This window comes from Mytilus galloprovincialis, chromosome 4 (genome assembly GCF_965363235.1).
Source record: "Mytilus galloprovincialis chromosome 4, xbMytGall1.hap1.1, whole genome shotgun sequence".
Lineage (NCBI taxonomy): Eukaryota > Metazoa > Mollusca > Bivalvia > Mytilida > Mytilidae > Mytilus > Mytilus galloprovincialis.
In genome coordinates this window covers 3,187,848-3,205,453 of record NC_134841.1, presented here as the reverse complement: position 1 = coordinate 3,205,453, position 17,606 = coordinate 3,187,848, and the positions used below count along the sequence as shown (strand labels likewise).

The following is a 17,606-nucleotide window of genomic DNA, read 5'->3' as shown; positions in this document are numbered from 1 at the left end:
CGAAACGTAATACGATTTAACGGTTAATTAATTTAACATTGAAAGCTTTAAATAAACACCGTGGGATGTTTGTGTGTGTTTGAGAGCGAATGATTAACGTCGTTATAAAGTACGAGCGTTAGCATGTAAAATCAAATATCACGTAAATTCAATCAAATTTAATTTAAAAGATTTTGATTCTTTTGTTTTAAAATGAATTATTTTTTGTTGTAATTTTGAAGGTATAGATATTCCGATAATAACATGTACGATACCAATTTTCCTGCAACTGTAAAACTCACACATTTTATCTTTATTCTTTATTTCAAAATTTCAAATTTAATTTTCCGTCATTTTCAATCATATTTTTGTAATTCATTTTATAGAAATTCACGGTAGATATAGTGTCCGGCTAGGACCGAGGTTTTTCGAGTGATTCGGTCCATTTTTTTCGAGTGTAGTTCGGGCTTTTTCGAGTGATAACACATGCGATAAGTTCAATTAACTCTTGACAAGAGACCAAAATGACAAAGAAATTAACAATAATAGGTTACCTACGGCCCTCAACAATGAGACAAACCCATGTTGCATAGTTAGCTATAATTAAAAGGCCCCGAAATGACAAATGATCGTTTCGAATGGAATTTAGCATTTTGTCTACGCTACATGAAATGCATGTTCAAAATGATTACATTAGTGTTGTCCAATTGATTTGTGATTTTTTATTTAATATAAAAAAAAAAGACATGACTTTAAGCTTCAATTAATAAAATCGTTTTTTAAACATATCAAATGATTAAATTATTATCAAATGTAACATTTCCAGGATCAATAAAATTGAGAATGGAAATGGGGAATGTTCCAAAGAGACAACAACCCGACCATAGAAAAAACAAGAACAGAAGGTCACCAACAGGTCTTCAATGTAGCGAGAAATTCCCGCACCCGGAGGCGTCCTTCAGCTGGCCCCTAAACAAATATATACTAGTTCAGTGATAATGAACGCCATACTAATTTCCAAATTGTACACAATAAACTAAAATTAAAATAATACAAGACTAACAAAGGCCAGAGGCTCCTGACTTGAGACAGGCGAAAAAATGCGGCGGGGTTAAACATGTTTGTGAGATCTCAACCCTCCCTCTATACCTCTAGCCAATGTAGAAGAGTGAACGCATAACACGTCTTAATTCAGCGAATTCTCCAAAAATGTATAACATTCTTTTCCTATCTTTATCATTGCTCGCAATTATTATGTTTCGGAAAATATAAACGTACTATCTATTTGGCCTGTTTTATTATTTTTATTCGAGCGTCGCTAGTAAGAGATTTTTTGTATAGTCACCGAGCAAAATTATAAGCCTGGTATCTTTGATGAGACCACAGTAAGATAATCGTTATAAAAAATATTGAAACCATAAAATAAGGTCATGATATCTTTAAAAACAACCACGGTGGGCCATATTAAAAAAAAATCAATAAAAGGGAGATAACTTCTAAAGGGGACGATGAAATCCTTAACAGGGTCATCTGGTAATACTTCTTGATGAGGTTCATATTTGGTCTTGATAACTTAAACAGAAACGGGGGAGGCCATGTCAAAACAAATGTTGGAAGAAAAAAAAGAAAGAAAAAACATTACAAAAACAATAAGGTCTTTCCTCACGGAGAGAAAATACCTTAACTAGTATATAAAATGTAGATGTACAGTGTTTTTGTAAAGAAAAAAACTAAGAATAAACATAATACTAGACTCAATTTTGTAATGCATGTTTGAGTTTGGTTAACTTGCTTGCTTTGTCTATTTTGTTTGTATTAATGTTTGCTCAAGTTTTGTAATTAAGATTGACATCTGCAATCAATATTATAAGTAGGCGGAGTAAAACGTTTGTACACACATTATATTTGAATTTGATTGGATAGTTATCAAAGGTACCAGGATTATAATTTAATACGCCAGACGCGCGTTTCGTCTACATAAGAAGAATCATTGACGCTTAGATCAAAATAGTTATAAAACAAAACAAGTACAAAGTTGAAAAGCATTGAGGACGCAAAATTCCAAAACGTTGTGCCAAATACGGCTAAGGTAACCTATGCCTGGACCATTCTTGTGGAATAATTTGCCAATACCGTTAAGAAATATTACAAATGTTAATTCTTTCAAATACAACATAACAGATCATTTATTGAAAGCAACCTAGCTGTATCAATAATATTAAAAACTGATCATGTCATCATGTTTTTTTTTGTCATCACATTCTATCAAGTTGTATTGAACATTATTATCATACTTGACTTTTTATACTAATGTATGCAATGTATATGTTTGCATTTTGTTTGATTTCTCATGATGAGGGCCTCAGGAAAGATTATTTATATAGCTAACTGTGTAACCCTCTTAAAATAAAGTATTGTTGTTGTTGTTGTTGTTGTTGTTGTTGTTGTGTACATAACAAAACTAAAAGTGAAACGGTTCATCTGAAGGAATTGAAAAATATGGCCGTTTTTACACCCAAAAATCTACTATGAGTACAGACACACTGATGCATCTAGGAAATTTCAAGGCATGGAGGACCTAGATATATTGAAGTCATTTGAAGACTATGTTTCAGAAAATTAATAACTCACCTGGATTTTGATGTGCATTTGTTACCAGTCTGTAGATGATATCAAAATAAACAAAAACACCAGTTTCATTTGATACGGTCCACTCAGTTACACTGTTTAAATAATTTATTGCTTATTTAGGGACGACATCAAAAGTTCAATAAAGGATGAAAAACTTAATTCAAATAGTTTCTTCACTGACCTCCCTACCCCCTATTAACTTAATTTGGGAAAAATTGATTGACCCATATGGATATATGTAAAAATCAATGTCGGATAACCAAATCTTGCAGCAGTTCAACCCCCCACCCCCGTACTATTTGAATTAAGTTTTTTTTGTCTTACATTGATCTTTTGATGTCGTCCCTTACAGGGTTGAGTAGCGGCTACGTAGCTGCTATCAATATCTATGTAACAACTTGTCTATAGCTACATGTTCAATAGTCAAAATCTACGTAGCACTACGTAACTGCTACTATATTGAACTCAACCCTGGTGTCTATTGTCCATTTAATTCAACACTTCTCACAACATCGATTATATGAGGCTCCCAAATGTTTTTCCAACTTAGTTTATTTTTGCACCTTCTGCAGGAATGAAAAAAAAATAATAGCAAAATCCAGAAAAGTTTATAATTTTTTGAATCAAAAAATGCATTTACAATTTAATTATCTAGGTCCTGACAAGCCTTAACACTTTTGCAGGTGCACAGGTATGTCTGTACGCAGAGTAAAATTTGTGGTGTAAATACGGCCATGTTAGCCAAAAGGTTATGATGAACCTTAATATTAACTCTGAAATGTATTTATTTTACATTTATTATTGACCTCCAAGTAAAAAAAAAAAACCAAGAGGCTTAATTGAACTTTACATCACATTTACCATACCCTCTTTAGGTATATAAATTACACGGGTTTTTACCCAGGGAATGATGTGTGAAAAGGGGGCACGTATATTTTTATGCATGGATACATTGTTCTTTGGTCTGGTTTTGAGGACAATGGTAGCACAATACAAAGATTTTTTCACTCCCAATCAGACAACTTTAAACTGATGTAATTCATTTCATCCTTCTTTATATTTTATAAATGAGGTACCAAAAGAAAGAAGAAAGATCAATCTTTCAAATTGTGATAATTTCATTATGACATAACTATTACATAATTAATTATTATGTAATTAGTCGCTATATTTTGATGTCCACACTTGAATGAATTTAGCGTCTTTGTTTTTCATAGCATCCCAAAATATTTTATAGATTCTCGTACAACACAGCTTGACCTCCAAAACTGTGTCTCAGATTTCCAAAATCATCAATAGAACAAATTTTATACTCAATTGAACTTAGTGGTCTCTAATGAATTGATGTTGCAAACTTCATTGAAGATTTATGAGAGAATGAAATACAATAGGAAAAATCTGAGACACAGTTTTGGAGGTCAAACTGTGTTGTGCAAGAATCTATAATTTTTTTTAGGATGCTATGAAGAACAAAGAAGCTTAATTCATTCAAGTATGGACATCACAGAATGGCAACTAATTATATAACAATTGATTATGTAATAATTATGTCATAATTAAATTATCACAATTTGAAAGAATAATCCTTCTTCTTTCTGTTGGTACCTCATTTATAAAATTTAAAGAAAGATGGGTGGAATTACATCAGTTTAAAGATGTCTGATTGGGGATGAAAAATCTTTGTATTGTGCTACCTTAAGGAAAATATTTGCATAGCATAATTATTTGTTTTGAATAATGCATTTCTTTTTATTTGCAGATGAACATAATCATAAGTTATACACGCATTTATGCACAATATATACAATAAACAGAAGATATATAATATTTTTGATAGACACAGCTTGATAATTTGCTTCTATAAATGTAAAATTTTGTGAACAGAATTAATAAGTTTCTTATGTAATTTTTATCTGTTTTGTAAGAATTCAAAATAAAACAATTAAAGTTAGTTCTATTTCTGTCAATATCCAGGAGTTAAGGTCTTTCCATAATTTTGACAAGTCCAGAATATATGTTCTATTCTTTCGACCCCTCCGCACCCAAAACTACACGTATTTGTATCTTAAATCTTTATTTTAGAGAGATTTTCATTCGTGCCTTAAATTCGATGTATTATTCTGTATTGAAACCACTGAATTTTGAATTCTTTGTTTAATGAAAGGGCATTACAGGGATATTTTTCCAATTAAAGTTTGTATTGAGAAACGATGACCATTTTTGTTCACATTTATATTTAGGATTTTACTTTTTTTTATTTAAAATATTGTACATGTCTTTTGAACCTCTCTGGGATTTAAAACAAACTTCACATTTGAGGGCAAAACTAGACCTTTTTTCTCTAAGTCATTGGGACATATGTTTCATTCTTTTAAATACTTTTTTTATTGGAGAAATTAGGCCTTGATATGTAAGAAAATTAGTTTTTATATAAATAATTACATTTTTAAAGTGATCAAAAGTCATAAGATTTCCACCTTCGTCTTACACGTCATTAATCAGAAAACACCTTTTTTGTCTAATCTTGATACAAACCATATATGGCATGTGTTAATCAAAGACTTATTTAGTATATTTTAAAGCATCAAATACTTTTTTCAAAAATGAATTATTCAGCTTTTTATAGGGGCCAAGAAATTGCATTTCCAAAATATTTAAATTTTCTGAAAAGAGTAAAAGTTTCACTAATTTGAATATGTCAATTAATTCTTCTTGTCAAGATTAATTTTTTATAAGAGAAGTATCATCTACATATTGTGGAATGAGATACTCTGTGTAGCATAAACTTGATTGATGTTATGTTTTACATATACATTTGTACCTTATTGTTATGTTATAAAAAATCATTTTAATACTATAGTAGTTGATAAGATTTATGTGTTTTCCGTTGCCACCCGTAAAAAAATCAAAATTTTGTAACAGGAAATTTAAAAAAATGAACATATATATGCACGATGTTTTTATTAGTTGTTAGAGGTCTTGAAATAGATGTCAGTTAACAGCGAGTACTCTCAGGTATGTACCTAGTGTCTTTTTGTTGTGGGGATGTACAAGAACCCTTCTACGTCCTACTATCCATCTGATGTGTTAAGCCTTTTTCAAGTGATTTTTATAGTTCGTTAACATATTTAAACCCGCCACATCTGTCTGTATGTGCCTATTTTAAGTCATGAGCTGTATTTCAATATTTGTCGTTTGTTTATGTGCTTTACATATTTGTTTTTTCGTTCATTTTTTGTACATAAATTAGTCCTTTAGTTTTCTCGTTTGAATTGTTTTACATTGTCATTTCGGACCCTTTTATAGCTGACAATGCGTTATGGATTTGCTAATTGTTGAAGGCCCTACGGTGACCTATAGTTGTTAATTTTTGTGTCTTTTCGGGGTCTTGTGTAGAGTTGTCTCATTGACAATCATACCATATCTTCTTTTTTTATATATATATAATTGATATTCATATCAACACCGAAGTGCTGACTACTGGGCTGATGATACCCTTGGTGACGAAACGTCCACCAGCAGTGGCATCGACCCAGTGGTGTATATAGTTATCAAAGGTACCAAGATTATAATTTAAATGCCAGACGCACGTTTCATCTACATAAAATACACACCTTCATACATTTGTCATTATTTAACCGGCAACCAGCAATAGAAAAAAAGCAACCCCCCGTGACAACTTCTCCCACTTAAGCATGTGCGCCATTAACCTATGTTCCTTGAATTGCCAGGCATTAAGGGTGACGATGAATGGAAGGGGAGAGACCTGATTTATGAAGGTGATTATTTTATTTACAAAACCAAATTGTAATAAATTTTAATTCTTACAATTTTGTTACATTAAATACCTTACCTTCATAAGTTTAGATAACATAATTTAACAAAGCGCTGAACCCCGTCACTAGGAGGAGGAAAAACAATGATAAAGAATAGAGGTTGACACAATAAAGTAGCATAGAGCGTAAATAGTAGTTATGAAAGGACAACTGACCACCCAAAACTAGCTGACTGGATTTCCGACAGAGATGAGGAATTAAAAATTTTCAAGAAAAGGCTCTGACTTCATGAGCTTTAAATTGATATTTAGCTTAAATTACACATAAAGCAAACTTATAAGCCAACATGACAGTTTTGCAAATTGTGATATAAATGGTTTTAGCAGAAATTCAGATATTCCCATTTTAATAGGAATGACGAAAATCCAGTAGGTTCTTATTTTGCTGACGTGGCTAGATACATGAGCAAAGTTCTCGCAGTGCCCAATACCTGATTGTATGTAGAAACAGGTATGACAGGAGTAGTATTTAACCTAGAATCTTTATCAGGTAAATAATTCTTAGTTAGAAAAGAAGAATCAATGAGCAGTGTATTTGAGGTCTTATCAGCCGCAAAGCCTAGGCAAGACTCAGAAATTGCACAAACCAGTCTCAGGTAATGACGAAACTTGGGAGCGTGCATTAGAGGTCGTTCAAATTCCAGATTAAATAGTCGACCTGATTGACCTGTCGGTTTCAGTTTTGAAATGATGGATATCAAGGTACTTATTGAGAACAGAAATATCAAGTACCAGTCTCATTTCCCGTTCTTCTTTGGAACCAAGAAAAGTCGAGAATAAAACCCAAGATGAAATGACGGATTTACCATCTCCAACACACCCTTCTGAATGAGAATGTTCACTTCGTCTTGTAACAACTGATTCTTTTGAGAATCCTTTGACACTGACACTGACAAATTGATTGGAACAGGAGAAAGAGGAGACTGTTCCAAAAACTAACGTTCCAATCCCCTCCGTAAAATTGAAAATACACACTTGTCTGAAGTTATCAGAGATCATTACCAGTGAAAACGAATTTAACCAAGGAAACAACACATCACTTGTCCTGCTTCTTATCATTTACAACTTTCACTTTTTTTCAACCTGAACGAGAAATAGCTGATATCTTCATAGACTATGCAGAAGAAGAGGAAGAAGCCTTGAGCTGATGAAAGGAAGAAAGCTTGTTTATCTGAGTAGTCTTTTGACAAATCTCTTCCCATCAGTGACCTTAACATCAATCTTGACAACAGGAGAAGCCTTATTCACTTCCTTCTGTAGCTGATCCAAGGAAACAGAGAACAACTAGTCATTAGATAGAGAAGAACTGAGAAGTCTTTGCTGGAGAGCCCCAGAAACACTCGATTTTTCTGTCTCTTAGTAAGAGTAAAGTTGGCCACAGAGCCAAGTAGAAGGAATTGAGACATTCAAAGCTCTTGTAAACCTGTAGGAGCATTGACTTCAAGTCTGAGAATTCCCCTCTGTGTCCTTTAAAAGAGACTCAGCTGCCAACAAACAGCATTCAGCTGTCTCAAGAACAAGTAAGACAACTCAGATGATTATTCCCCGGCTTTACATATGACGTCTGTGAAAGACATCACAGAGAAGAGCCGGTATCCCCAAGGAAGATCCATAAATCTCAAAGTTCATCGAATTGCATGTCTCTCGGCAAGAGGCAGGCCCGAAACCAGAGAACTTACTATCACCAGGTTTGCTAGTGTTAGTATGGTTCTCAGCAAAAGACGCTAAGAAATAGGTCAAAGCTGTTGCGAAATGACCCGACTTTGAAAAGAATACTAGAATCCAAAAAATCTGAAGGGGCAGAAAAAACTCTTGGTGGAGATGACAATGGCATATCCTACATAATCCTACGAATAGAGTAAACACTCGTTATGCATGTGCCTGTCCCAATTCAGGAGCTTCTAATTCAGTGGTTGTCGTTTATGAGTTTGACTGTCCCTCTTTTGTTGATGTGTTACATACTGTGGATTCATTATTTTTGTTGGTACCACTTTTTGTAGATGAAGGAAAACTTAAATGTTCATGGATATTTAATTCTCGGAATCTGCATATCAGCCGTAAGAAAATTGTTAATTGTTGAACTTTTACTTTTGTGATTGAACTGGGTCAATATCTTTAATTGTTTATACATAGGCGGTAATGGTAACGTTTTTTCCTGTAGCTCAGTCCATATCGTAAACTTGGATATTTATGATAGCTCGTTTCGAAGCTGTAACATTTTCACATATGTGGTTAAATTTTCGGGGTACGAAGTGAGATTACTTTTCCCGTAAATAAGCATACCCCGAACATCCTTTCGTGATGCTCCTTGTTTAAAAAAAAAAACCCTCTTTTAACACAATAAGTTCTCTAAAAATTTAATACTTTGAACACATTTAATAGCTCCATAGTTTTTACACATTTATTCTATGTTCCTCTACTTCATAATCACCACAAATGGTTAAGCTAAGTAATTTGTAAACAATAGAAACATGTCCAATATCACTATACAGAGATTTTTTGTTTACACGTGACTTTTGAGTTCCTATTTTTCGAGGCGCATCAGGGACATTGTCCCATATTGAAATCTATAGATCTGATTTTTTCAAATATTTTTATTTAATCTTCATCGGTATGACATTCTGAATAAATCTATAGCTTAATATTTAAATAGGTGCAGCACTATTGTTTTTAAAAGGTTTGACCCTCCCCCTTTTTCACTGACAAAAGAAAATATCTTCTGATTTGCTAGTGTGCATTAGAAATAATAATTCATGATTTTCTTAATACATGTACATGTTTGTCTGTTAATATGCATATGATTTCTAAGATCAGGGGTCAAATTATTAGATAAAAGCACATGTGATGATATATCTCACTTTACTCGTATGAAGTGTGTTATTTCCCATGATTATCAGTTATTCATGAAACCGGAGTGATACTTACATAACAAAGACTGTATTGTGACATGTTTACTTACAACTTAAAAAAATATTATGTTCGGTCATGCCTTTTTCAATTAATTTGGTATCCAACGAATAATAATGAATCCACAGTATGCTAGAATAGAAAATTGAAACAGGGTACTGTGTACAAGAGATATAAACCCAACAGCATACTTCTTCTAAGATATTCCTATACAATATAAACTCTCACCCGTTATCAAATAATTAAGCTAAAATAAAAAGAACAAACGACACAAGGACAATATTTGCAAATTAACAAATTTGAATTTCTAGTCAAGGAGTACTATTTAATATAATCTGTAAATCAATGGATAGGAGTAATCATGTAAACCTCTCACCTAAATTTCTGATGATTGCAAGGCAATTTACATAAGGACTTTTCATTCATAACTCATGTTGTGTTATGATATAATTGACCTGATGGAAGTATGCAGCAAATGGTTATCGACATGTTAAACCAGGCCACATTTTTGCGACTGTCTCAAGTCTTTGTAATTCTTGTTGTTGTTTTTTTTTAATTTAAGTTCATTTATATGTTCGGTGTTTACTAGAATAGCATCAATTGTCACTGAACTCAAACATATTTTGTTCAGAAGCCAACTGAAACGCGACTTCGGGTGTGGGATTTTCTCGCAGTGTAGAAGACCCATTTGTGACTTTAGGCTGGTTTCTGATCTTTTTAATCAAATTATATCTCGATAGTAATGGTATATATAACTTAAGCTCATAAATAGACCAAGCTATTTGTACTTCTGTTGTTATAGAATTTTATATTGAAATTGTATGTAGTTTTAGAACTATGGACAGAGAAGACCGAAGACGTTTCTTTGTTATTGGGTCTGCTATTTTAGAAGTTGTTACGCCAGTGTTAAGAAAAAAGCTGGAGAACAATTACACTAACCATGGAGTAGCATGCTGTAAAGATTATCTTAATAGTCAGCCAGTGGTTCATACCCTATTCCATTTAAGACACAGATACATGAAGTGCTGTAAAGACAATGGTAACTGTAGAAGTAATCCAACCCTTCTAATCAACTACTGCCAATGGGATGTGTTGTATACAGAAAACCAAGGGCCAGGTCAACATTACTGTCACTGTAAATATACAGCTAAATCTGTGCAACTGGAGGATATTGATATCACCCTGGCAGGCCTGATTCTTCTTAACTGCTGCACTCTGGGGCCAGCCAAACAACTAGCAATCAAAATGCTCAGGCAGTACAAGAATGACTACTTAAGTCACAACACAAAATGTGGCATAACAAAACCTGAATATGATGCATTGTGGCCACATCTCACAAACTTTGTCTTACAACTTGATCCTACCAAACAAGATGAACTGGTCAGAATAAAGAACAGGCCTATGGACGAACCACTTTGCACTAAATACTTCATTGACCTTTTGGATGTTCACAAGAAAATGGATCAGGTACAACAATGTTATTAAGATATAAATAACGATATAAACATGAATTTGTCACATGTTATTAACTAAGAAAACTTTCTCAGTCGGTAAATAATTTAATTCAATGTGATAGACATACATTGTTGTATGTTCTATTCTAAGTCTATATAAATTCCTAAACATTGACTCCTAAAATGAATAGTGGGGATGCAAAGTATTTATAGAGTTGAAGAGCATTGCGAGTGAAGTGCTGTTTTTTTTTTTGAGGGAACATTTAATTATAAAATTGTGATAATGCTTATCAGTCATTACTATTTTATTGAATTCTATATGTGCAAGATTTTAACATTAAGTGAGTTCAACACATCAAGATTCATCTGTAAAAATAAGAATTCTTATTAGGAAAATGAGACTCCAATGATGTCTACTTCAAAATAGACAAACACAATGTTGATTAACCATCCCTCTGAAAAGCTATACAAATAATATTTCTTCACTGGTCAAAGGTTCAATTACAATACATGTTGCGCTGAATAATTTTTCACTACTCTTTCATTCTAAAATATCTTCTACAAACTTCTTGTTATTAGATTGCACTAACAGTTCAAGAGCTGAATTCTACATTTCAAACATTAAGCACAACAGTTCATGGTCTTAATATGTCTTTACAAGGAATAGGATGGAATATGCATGGATCGTTCCAGGGAGTAAACACAACCTTACAAGGAATACAGACATCAATGAATGTAAGTTTTTATGTCAAATTAACTCAAATAATTCATTTACCTGACAATAAATTGTTTTAATCTTTTCTGCCATTGCAAAAAGTTAAATCAGAGACTCAAATAGCTGAATTGAACTAAGTGCTTCATAAACAATTTAATCTTTAGTTCATGTATAAACAGTTATTCTTTTGTTCTGAAGCCAGATGAATCACGACTTAGGGTGCGGGATTTTATCGCTGTGAAGAAGACCCAATTTGGGCTTTGTGCTGGTGTCTGGTCTCTGGTCAGATTGCTGTCCTTTTGACACATTTTCGTCTATTATTTGTGTGATTCTCTGTCCTGTATGTTCTCCTATTTATTTGTATTGTAGTCCCGTCATAAAATGATGTTATTTTAATGTTATATTGAACATTGCTATAAAAGCGGGAGGTTTGGCATGCCACAAAACCAGGTTCAATCCACCGTTTTTTTCTTAAAATGTCCTGTACCAAGTCAGGAAAATGGCCATTGTTATATATATAATAGTTCGTTTCTGTGTCTGTTGCATTTTAGTGTTTTGTTTCTGTTATGTCGTTGTTCTCCTCTTATATTTGGTGTGTTTCCCTCAATTTTATTTTGTAACCGGGATTAGTTTTTTCCTAAATCGATTTATGAATTTCGAACAGCGGTATACTACCTTTAATACGCAGGTGTGCAATTCAACGTACACTTTTTCCCCGCCTGACATCATCATACTGTACGCAGCAAGTTTTAAACTTAGCCAGACACGGTCAATAAACACATTGAACAAAGATCAAAATATTTTGGCGGTAAAAATCAGTTTTGCCTGTTTACAGCTATACCTACACGTTGATTGGGGAAAGATAAAAAGGTTAAAAAAAATCATTGTATTTCCAGCTTCTATCTAATAATAAGTCTGGCAAGTAATAAGATGTTTATTTTACAAATAAAAACAAATAACTAGGTATAAAGCTCCGTTAACAATGCATTATATAAATTGTTATTTTTTTCTGTCTATCAAACCACTTCTACTTTCCTCAATAGCAAATCCACATAAATAAAGGAAAGTGAAACAAAGTTGAACTTTGTGCTTGTTTTTGCGTTCTAAATGTTTTGATATGAGTGTCAATTATGAGTCTTATGAAGACTAATTGCGCGTCTGGCGAATCAAAGTATAAGCCTTGTACCTTTGATAACTATCGACTTTAGTATTCAGCTATTTTTATTTATAAGAAAATATGAAACTAAAAACATGGAGATCCACATGGAACGGGGACCCAATCATTTCCTTCGTTAATTCAATGCCATTTAATCATAATTGACGGAAAGAAATTGTGTTCCCTATATAAAAGTGTCAATTAATTTGTCATACGAGTAGCCCTTTCCATGATTTTAATGGGGAATTATTGAAGGGATATAGGCGGCATTTAAGAGTTCAAACTGTTTTAGTATTAATAGGGAAATTTTATGAACTCCCTGGTTAAAATTAAAAATAAAATATGGACCATTTTCTCAGACAATCATCCACCCCATACATTTCAGAATCACATTAATTCTAACAGAATTTGAAACTTTGATGACTACCCTTAATATATACTAGTACTACAAGTTTAATCTTCTTTATGTAAATTTCATCTCGGTACAATATCCCATTTCAAAAATGGTACATTTTTTGAGCGACTTTTGATCATGGGTAATGGACTGATATCCTGTAAATTGGATCCTATTCTTAACAATTATCATACCTTCATGACACATATGTTGTTGTCCCCGCAGATAAAGCCCCAAACAACATTGTTTTTGTGTGTAAAACTCATTACATTAACTGCTTGATAAATGATTTAGGTATTGACAATTCAATTGGAAAACCAACATATACCCTCACGACACTTCCCAAAGAGGAAATCCTGGATAATCATAGGTCTGTTCTAAGTTCCTTTGGAATTTCAACCAATGATGATGAACTGGATCTTCCATCACTGTATTGGATACCTAAACTGCATAAGTGTCCTTACAAACAACGGTATATTGCTGGGTCTTCCAAGTGCTCCACGAAACCTCTTTTTAAATTATTAACATCTATTTTATCAGCAATCAAAGACGGGCTTCAAAGTTATTGTGAAACTGCCTATTCTAGAGGTGGCGTGAATCAGATGTGGATACTTAAAAATTCCACAGATCTTTAAGAGTACATACAATCTAACTCTCTTTCATCTTGTAATAGTATTGAAACATTTGACTTTTCTACACTTTACTTTTCTACATTGGTTAGAGGTATAGGGGAGGGTTGAGATCTCACAATCATGTTTAACCCCGCCGCATTTTTGCGCCTGTCACAAGTATTCCACATTCCAAACTAAAAGACAAATTGAAAGAGTTGGTATTGCTTTGTTTCATCAAAAATAATGGCCAACGAAGATACAGGTATCTTGTCTTAGGAAGGGATACATCCTACTTTTTAAAGAATCACTCTGATTCAAACAAAAAATTCTCTGAAACTGACATTATCAAGATCCTTGATTTCTTGATTGACAACATATTTGTTACGTTCGGAGGACGTGTTTTTCAACAGACAACACCCCTGATGATCATCTCAAAAAGAAAAAAAAATATGGTAATTACTGAAAGAATTCTTCAATTAAATCCGTTTGTTTATGTTGAAGACTTTCGTACATGTTATTGCTAAAAACAAGAGGCCACCTCTTCACACCAAAAGAGAATAGTTTCAGCCAAAAATCAAATAAAATAAAGCCGAAAATGTGGGGATGTGTACATTTCAATACATGTAAAACTAATGTCATAAAAAATACTGTTCAGTACCATTGGTTAATACAGTATAAACTGTAGGATTTTCTAATGGTTTTTAGATCAACAGTAATAATATCAAGTTCAATGAATGTTACAGTATTTATCAGCTTGAGCTTCAGAAAAATCCCATGTTTCATTAAAAAATTTCTTGTCAAGTTCTACTGAATATGCACCTACCCCTTTACCACTGGCGTCAGAGTAAAATACAACACGTGACTTTGAGTAATGACCCAACAACTTAATGTTTAAAGTATTTGTGTTTTCTTACTAAAAATGCAGTTCTGATAAGACTTTGTACGGATATGGAAATAAAAGCCATTTGTCCCATTCTGTTCTACACTCTATTGCCATATAACAAAATTTTGTCATAATTCTAGCTACATTACCAATGACTGGAGCCATGGAAATAATTCTACCTACAACCTGAGCTAAGGTCCTAGCAGTTATATTATAGGAAATCTTCCAATAACTGATACACGCAAATCATTTACACGTCTGTCTGGGATAACAAGACTAAATTCGCTAGCATTCCAAACAATACCAAGCCATTCTAATGACTGTACAGCGGAAAAAATTGATTTTCCTTCATTTATCAGAAAACCGGCGTCTTCTTAAAATTTCTTAACAAATTTGGAATCTTCTATACACTTAGATTTATCTGTACACATTCCAAAACCATCATCAAGGTACAATACAACATCTATACCGTTTTAACGCCATTATTTTACCATAGGTCTCAGACCTTTTGTAAATATGTATGGGCCCGTACATATACCAAATACTAAAACTGTATTGTTCCATCTGAAACCTAAAAAGGTTTGTTGCTGCGGACAAATGTCCAAATGAAAATATCCAGAACTTAAATCAAATTTATACATGTACGAATCCTTCTGAAAATACTGAACTGATATCTTCCAATCTTCAAATTTTGTTTTGTCTTTTTTGATTGATTTTTTTAAAACAGATAAGTCAAGAATAAGCCGTTTTTTGCCAGATTTTTTAATCGCTACGCTTAAGGGATTGACAACATGAGGTTGAAATGATACTTCAACAACACAACATGTAGAAACTAACTCAGAAACAGTCTGATTTTCAAATGATTCATTCATCAGTGCTAATTTGTAATTCTTAAAGAACTTTTTTACCGGTGGGTCAATAAATGGAATGACATAACCGTTACTGCTTAAATCAATATCAATAAAAAGGGAATTTGCACCAATATTTTCCCAAAATTTTACATGCTTGGATAACCTTCCTTTTACACCCGTAAATGACATGAAATTATGACTATAATGCGACGCTGTTACGAAAGGGCTGCCTCTGAAACAGTTGATTGTAGGTAGGATTAGCATAGGTTTCGGCTGGTGGCAATCTGGTTTTGTTGGAATACGGAGCGGAACGCCCTTTTGTCTTGTCTTTCATTGTGCGCATAGCTCGACACTCCGCCTGGTGAATTTTCTTCTCATCTTCACTGTCAGAAGCAATATCATTAGAATCATACTCGCGGACGGTTGACCATCCTGTCGGTGAAGAATCAGCAATCCGTATAAGCTTATTACGGCCTTTAACTTTATCTAGCAAATCTAGAACAACACGAATACTCTGTGCCTTTGTTGGCGGTATTAACTTGTAGAGCTTATTGATATCAATCACAATTTCTTCGTTAAATTTAAATTGGATTCGGTTTCCTTCGTGCTTGAACTTGATAGAGACTTCCTCTTTTATCTTCTTGGACATCGCGTCTTGTTCACGAACCAACTAGGATTCAAGGATATCCATTTTCCCGTCCATGTACAACTTGACTAGAGAGAACGTGCCATGTCAGACCCTATCAGAAGATGATCTGTTTGCACCATCACTGCTTTTATCAGGTAACGAGCCGTCTTGTAGAAGTAGACTTTCTTCTGTATGTTCGGCCGTATTGAAGAAAATGACCAGACTGAACTGTCCGAAATGCAAAATTCGAATGACACATAATTGCACACAGATTTACCGTTACAATTCTTCCCGCTTATATTAGCTCGTGAAATACATATTACTTAAACCGGTATATCTGTAATTCAATGGTTGTCGTTTGTTTATGTGTTACATATTTGTTTTTCGTTCAATTTTTTTATATATAAATAAGGCCGCTAGTTTTCTCGATTGAATTGTTTGACATTGTCATTTCGAGGCCTTTTATAGCTGACTATGCGGCATGGGCTTTGCTCATTGTTGAAGGCCGTACGGTGACATATAGTTGTTAATTTCTGTGTCATTTTGGTCTCTTGTGAACGGTTGTCTCATTGGCAATCATACCACTTCTTCTTTTTTATAAGTAAGTGTCTCTGAATTGTGGCTAATCTGTTATACAACATAGTTGTTAAGAATTGCACATTATGTGTTCCCGCTACCGCTCACTATGTACACGACGTCACCGTTGTTGTGACGTTAGCTTTTCAGAGTTCAATACAAGTATCATTGCAAGCAGACGTTCTTATTTACTAAGCCTTAATTTGTGTCCGAAACAACCACTCTACGATATTGGTACCGAGACCAGGATGAATCTGAAGCTACGTTCGATACGAGCAGGACATAGAAGTGCAGTTTCCAGACTGATAAAGAAATTTGAAGACGTTCAACAGGAAGAAGATGGAACCGTGGACACGGATGATTTGTCAAACATATTGGATAGTCTGAAACGGAAGCAAGAAATATTACGCAAGTTAGATGAGGACATAGTACAGGAACTGGACGACGGAGATATTGAAACAGAGATCGTTGAAGCAGATGAGTATGCATTTAACTTAGAAGGTAAAATTCGTCAAGTCAACAAATTTATCTTAGTCAAAACTACAGCGTTGAATACACACGCAGAAAGTTTTACTCCACGCATAGAAACTACTCAACCCGTTCATACTATAAACTCTTCATATACAGAACATCAGAACAATTCAAATTACCGTTTGTCAGATTTTCGCCCATTCTTTAGCTCAACTAGTGAATACAACAAACTACCCAAGTTGAATCTCCCTATTTTCGATGGAGATATACTTCAATGGCAATCATTTTGGGACTCATTTGAGACAGCCGTGCATACGAACCCAACCTTAAGCAACGTCCAAAAATTCAATTATTTGAAATCGTTACTTCACGATGAAGCTCTAAAATCAGTGACAGGTTTTGCGCTCACTAATGCAAACTATGAAAAGGCAATTTACCTATTACAAGAAAGATATGGTCAGCAACATAAAATTACACAGAGGTATATGCAGGAACTTATTGATATTACGTCGCCT

At 33.6% G+C, this 17,606-nt stretch overlaps 1 protein-coding gene across 1 annotated transcript in view; it reads left to right on the top strand.

Moving 5' to 3' along the window:
- The first annotated feature begins 10,039 nt into the window (after window positions 1-10,039).
- The window catches only part of LOC143071139 (uncharacterized), a 90,977-nt gene continuing 83,410 nt past the window's right edge, over window positions 10,040-17,606 (top strand). The window contains exons 1-2 of the mRNA XM_076245274.1: window positions 10,040-10,819; window positions 11,386-11,541. Coding sequence (XP_076101389.1) covers window positions 10,190-10,819; window positions 11,386-11,541 — 786 coding nt within the window. The 5' untranslated portion in view covers window positions 10,040-10,189. The remainder of the gene's footprint in view (window positions 10,820-11,385; window positions 11,542-17,606) is intronic.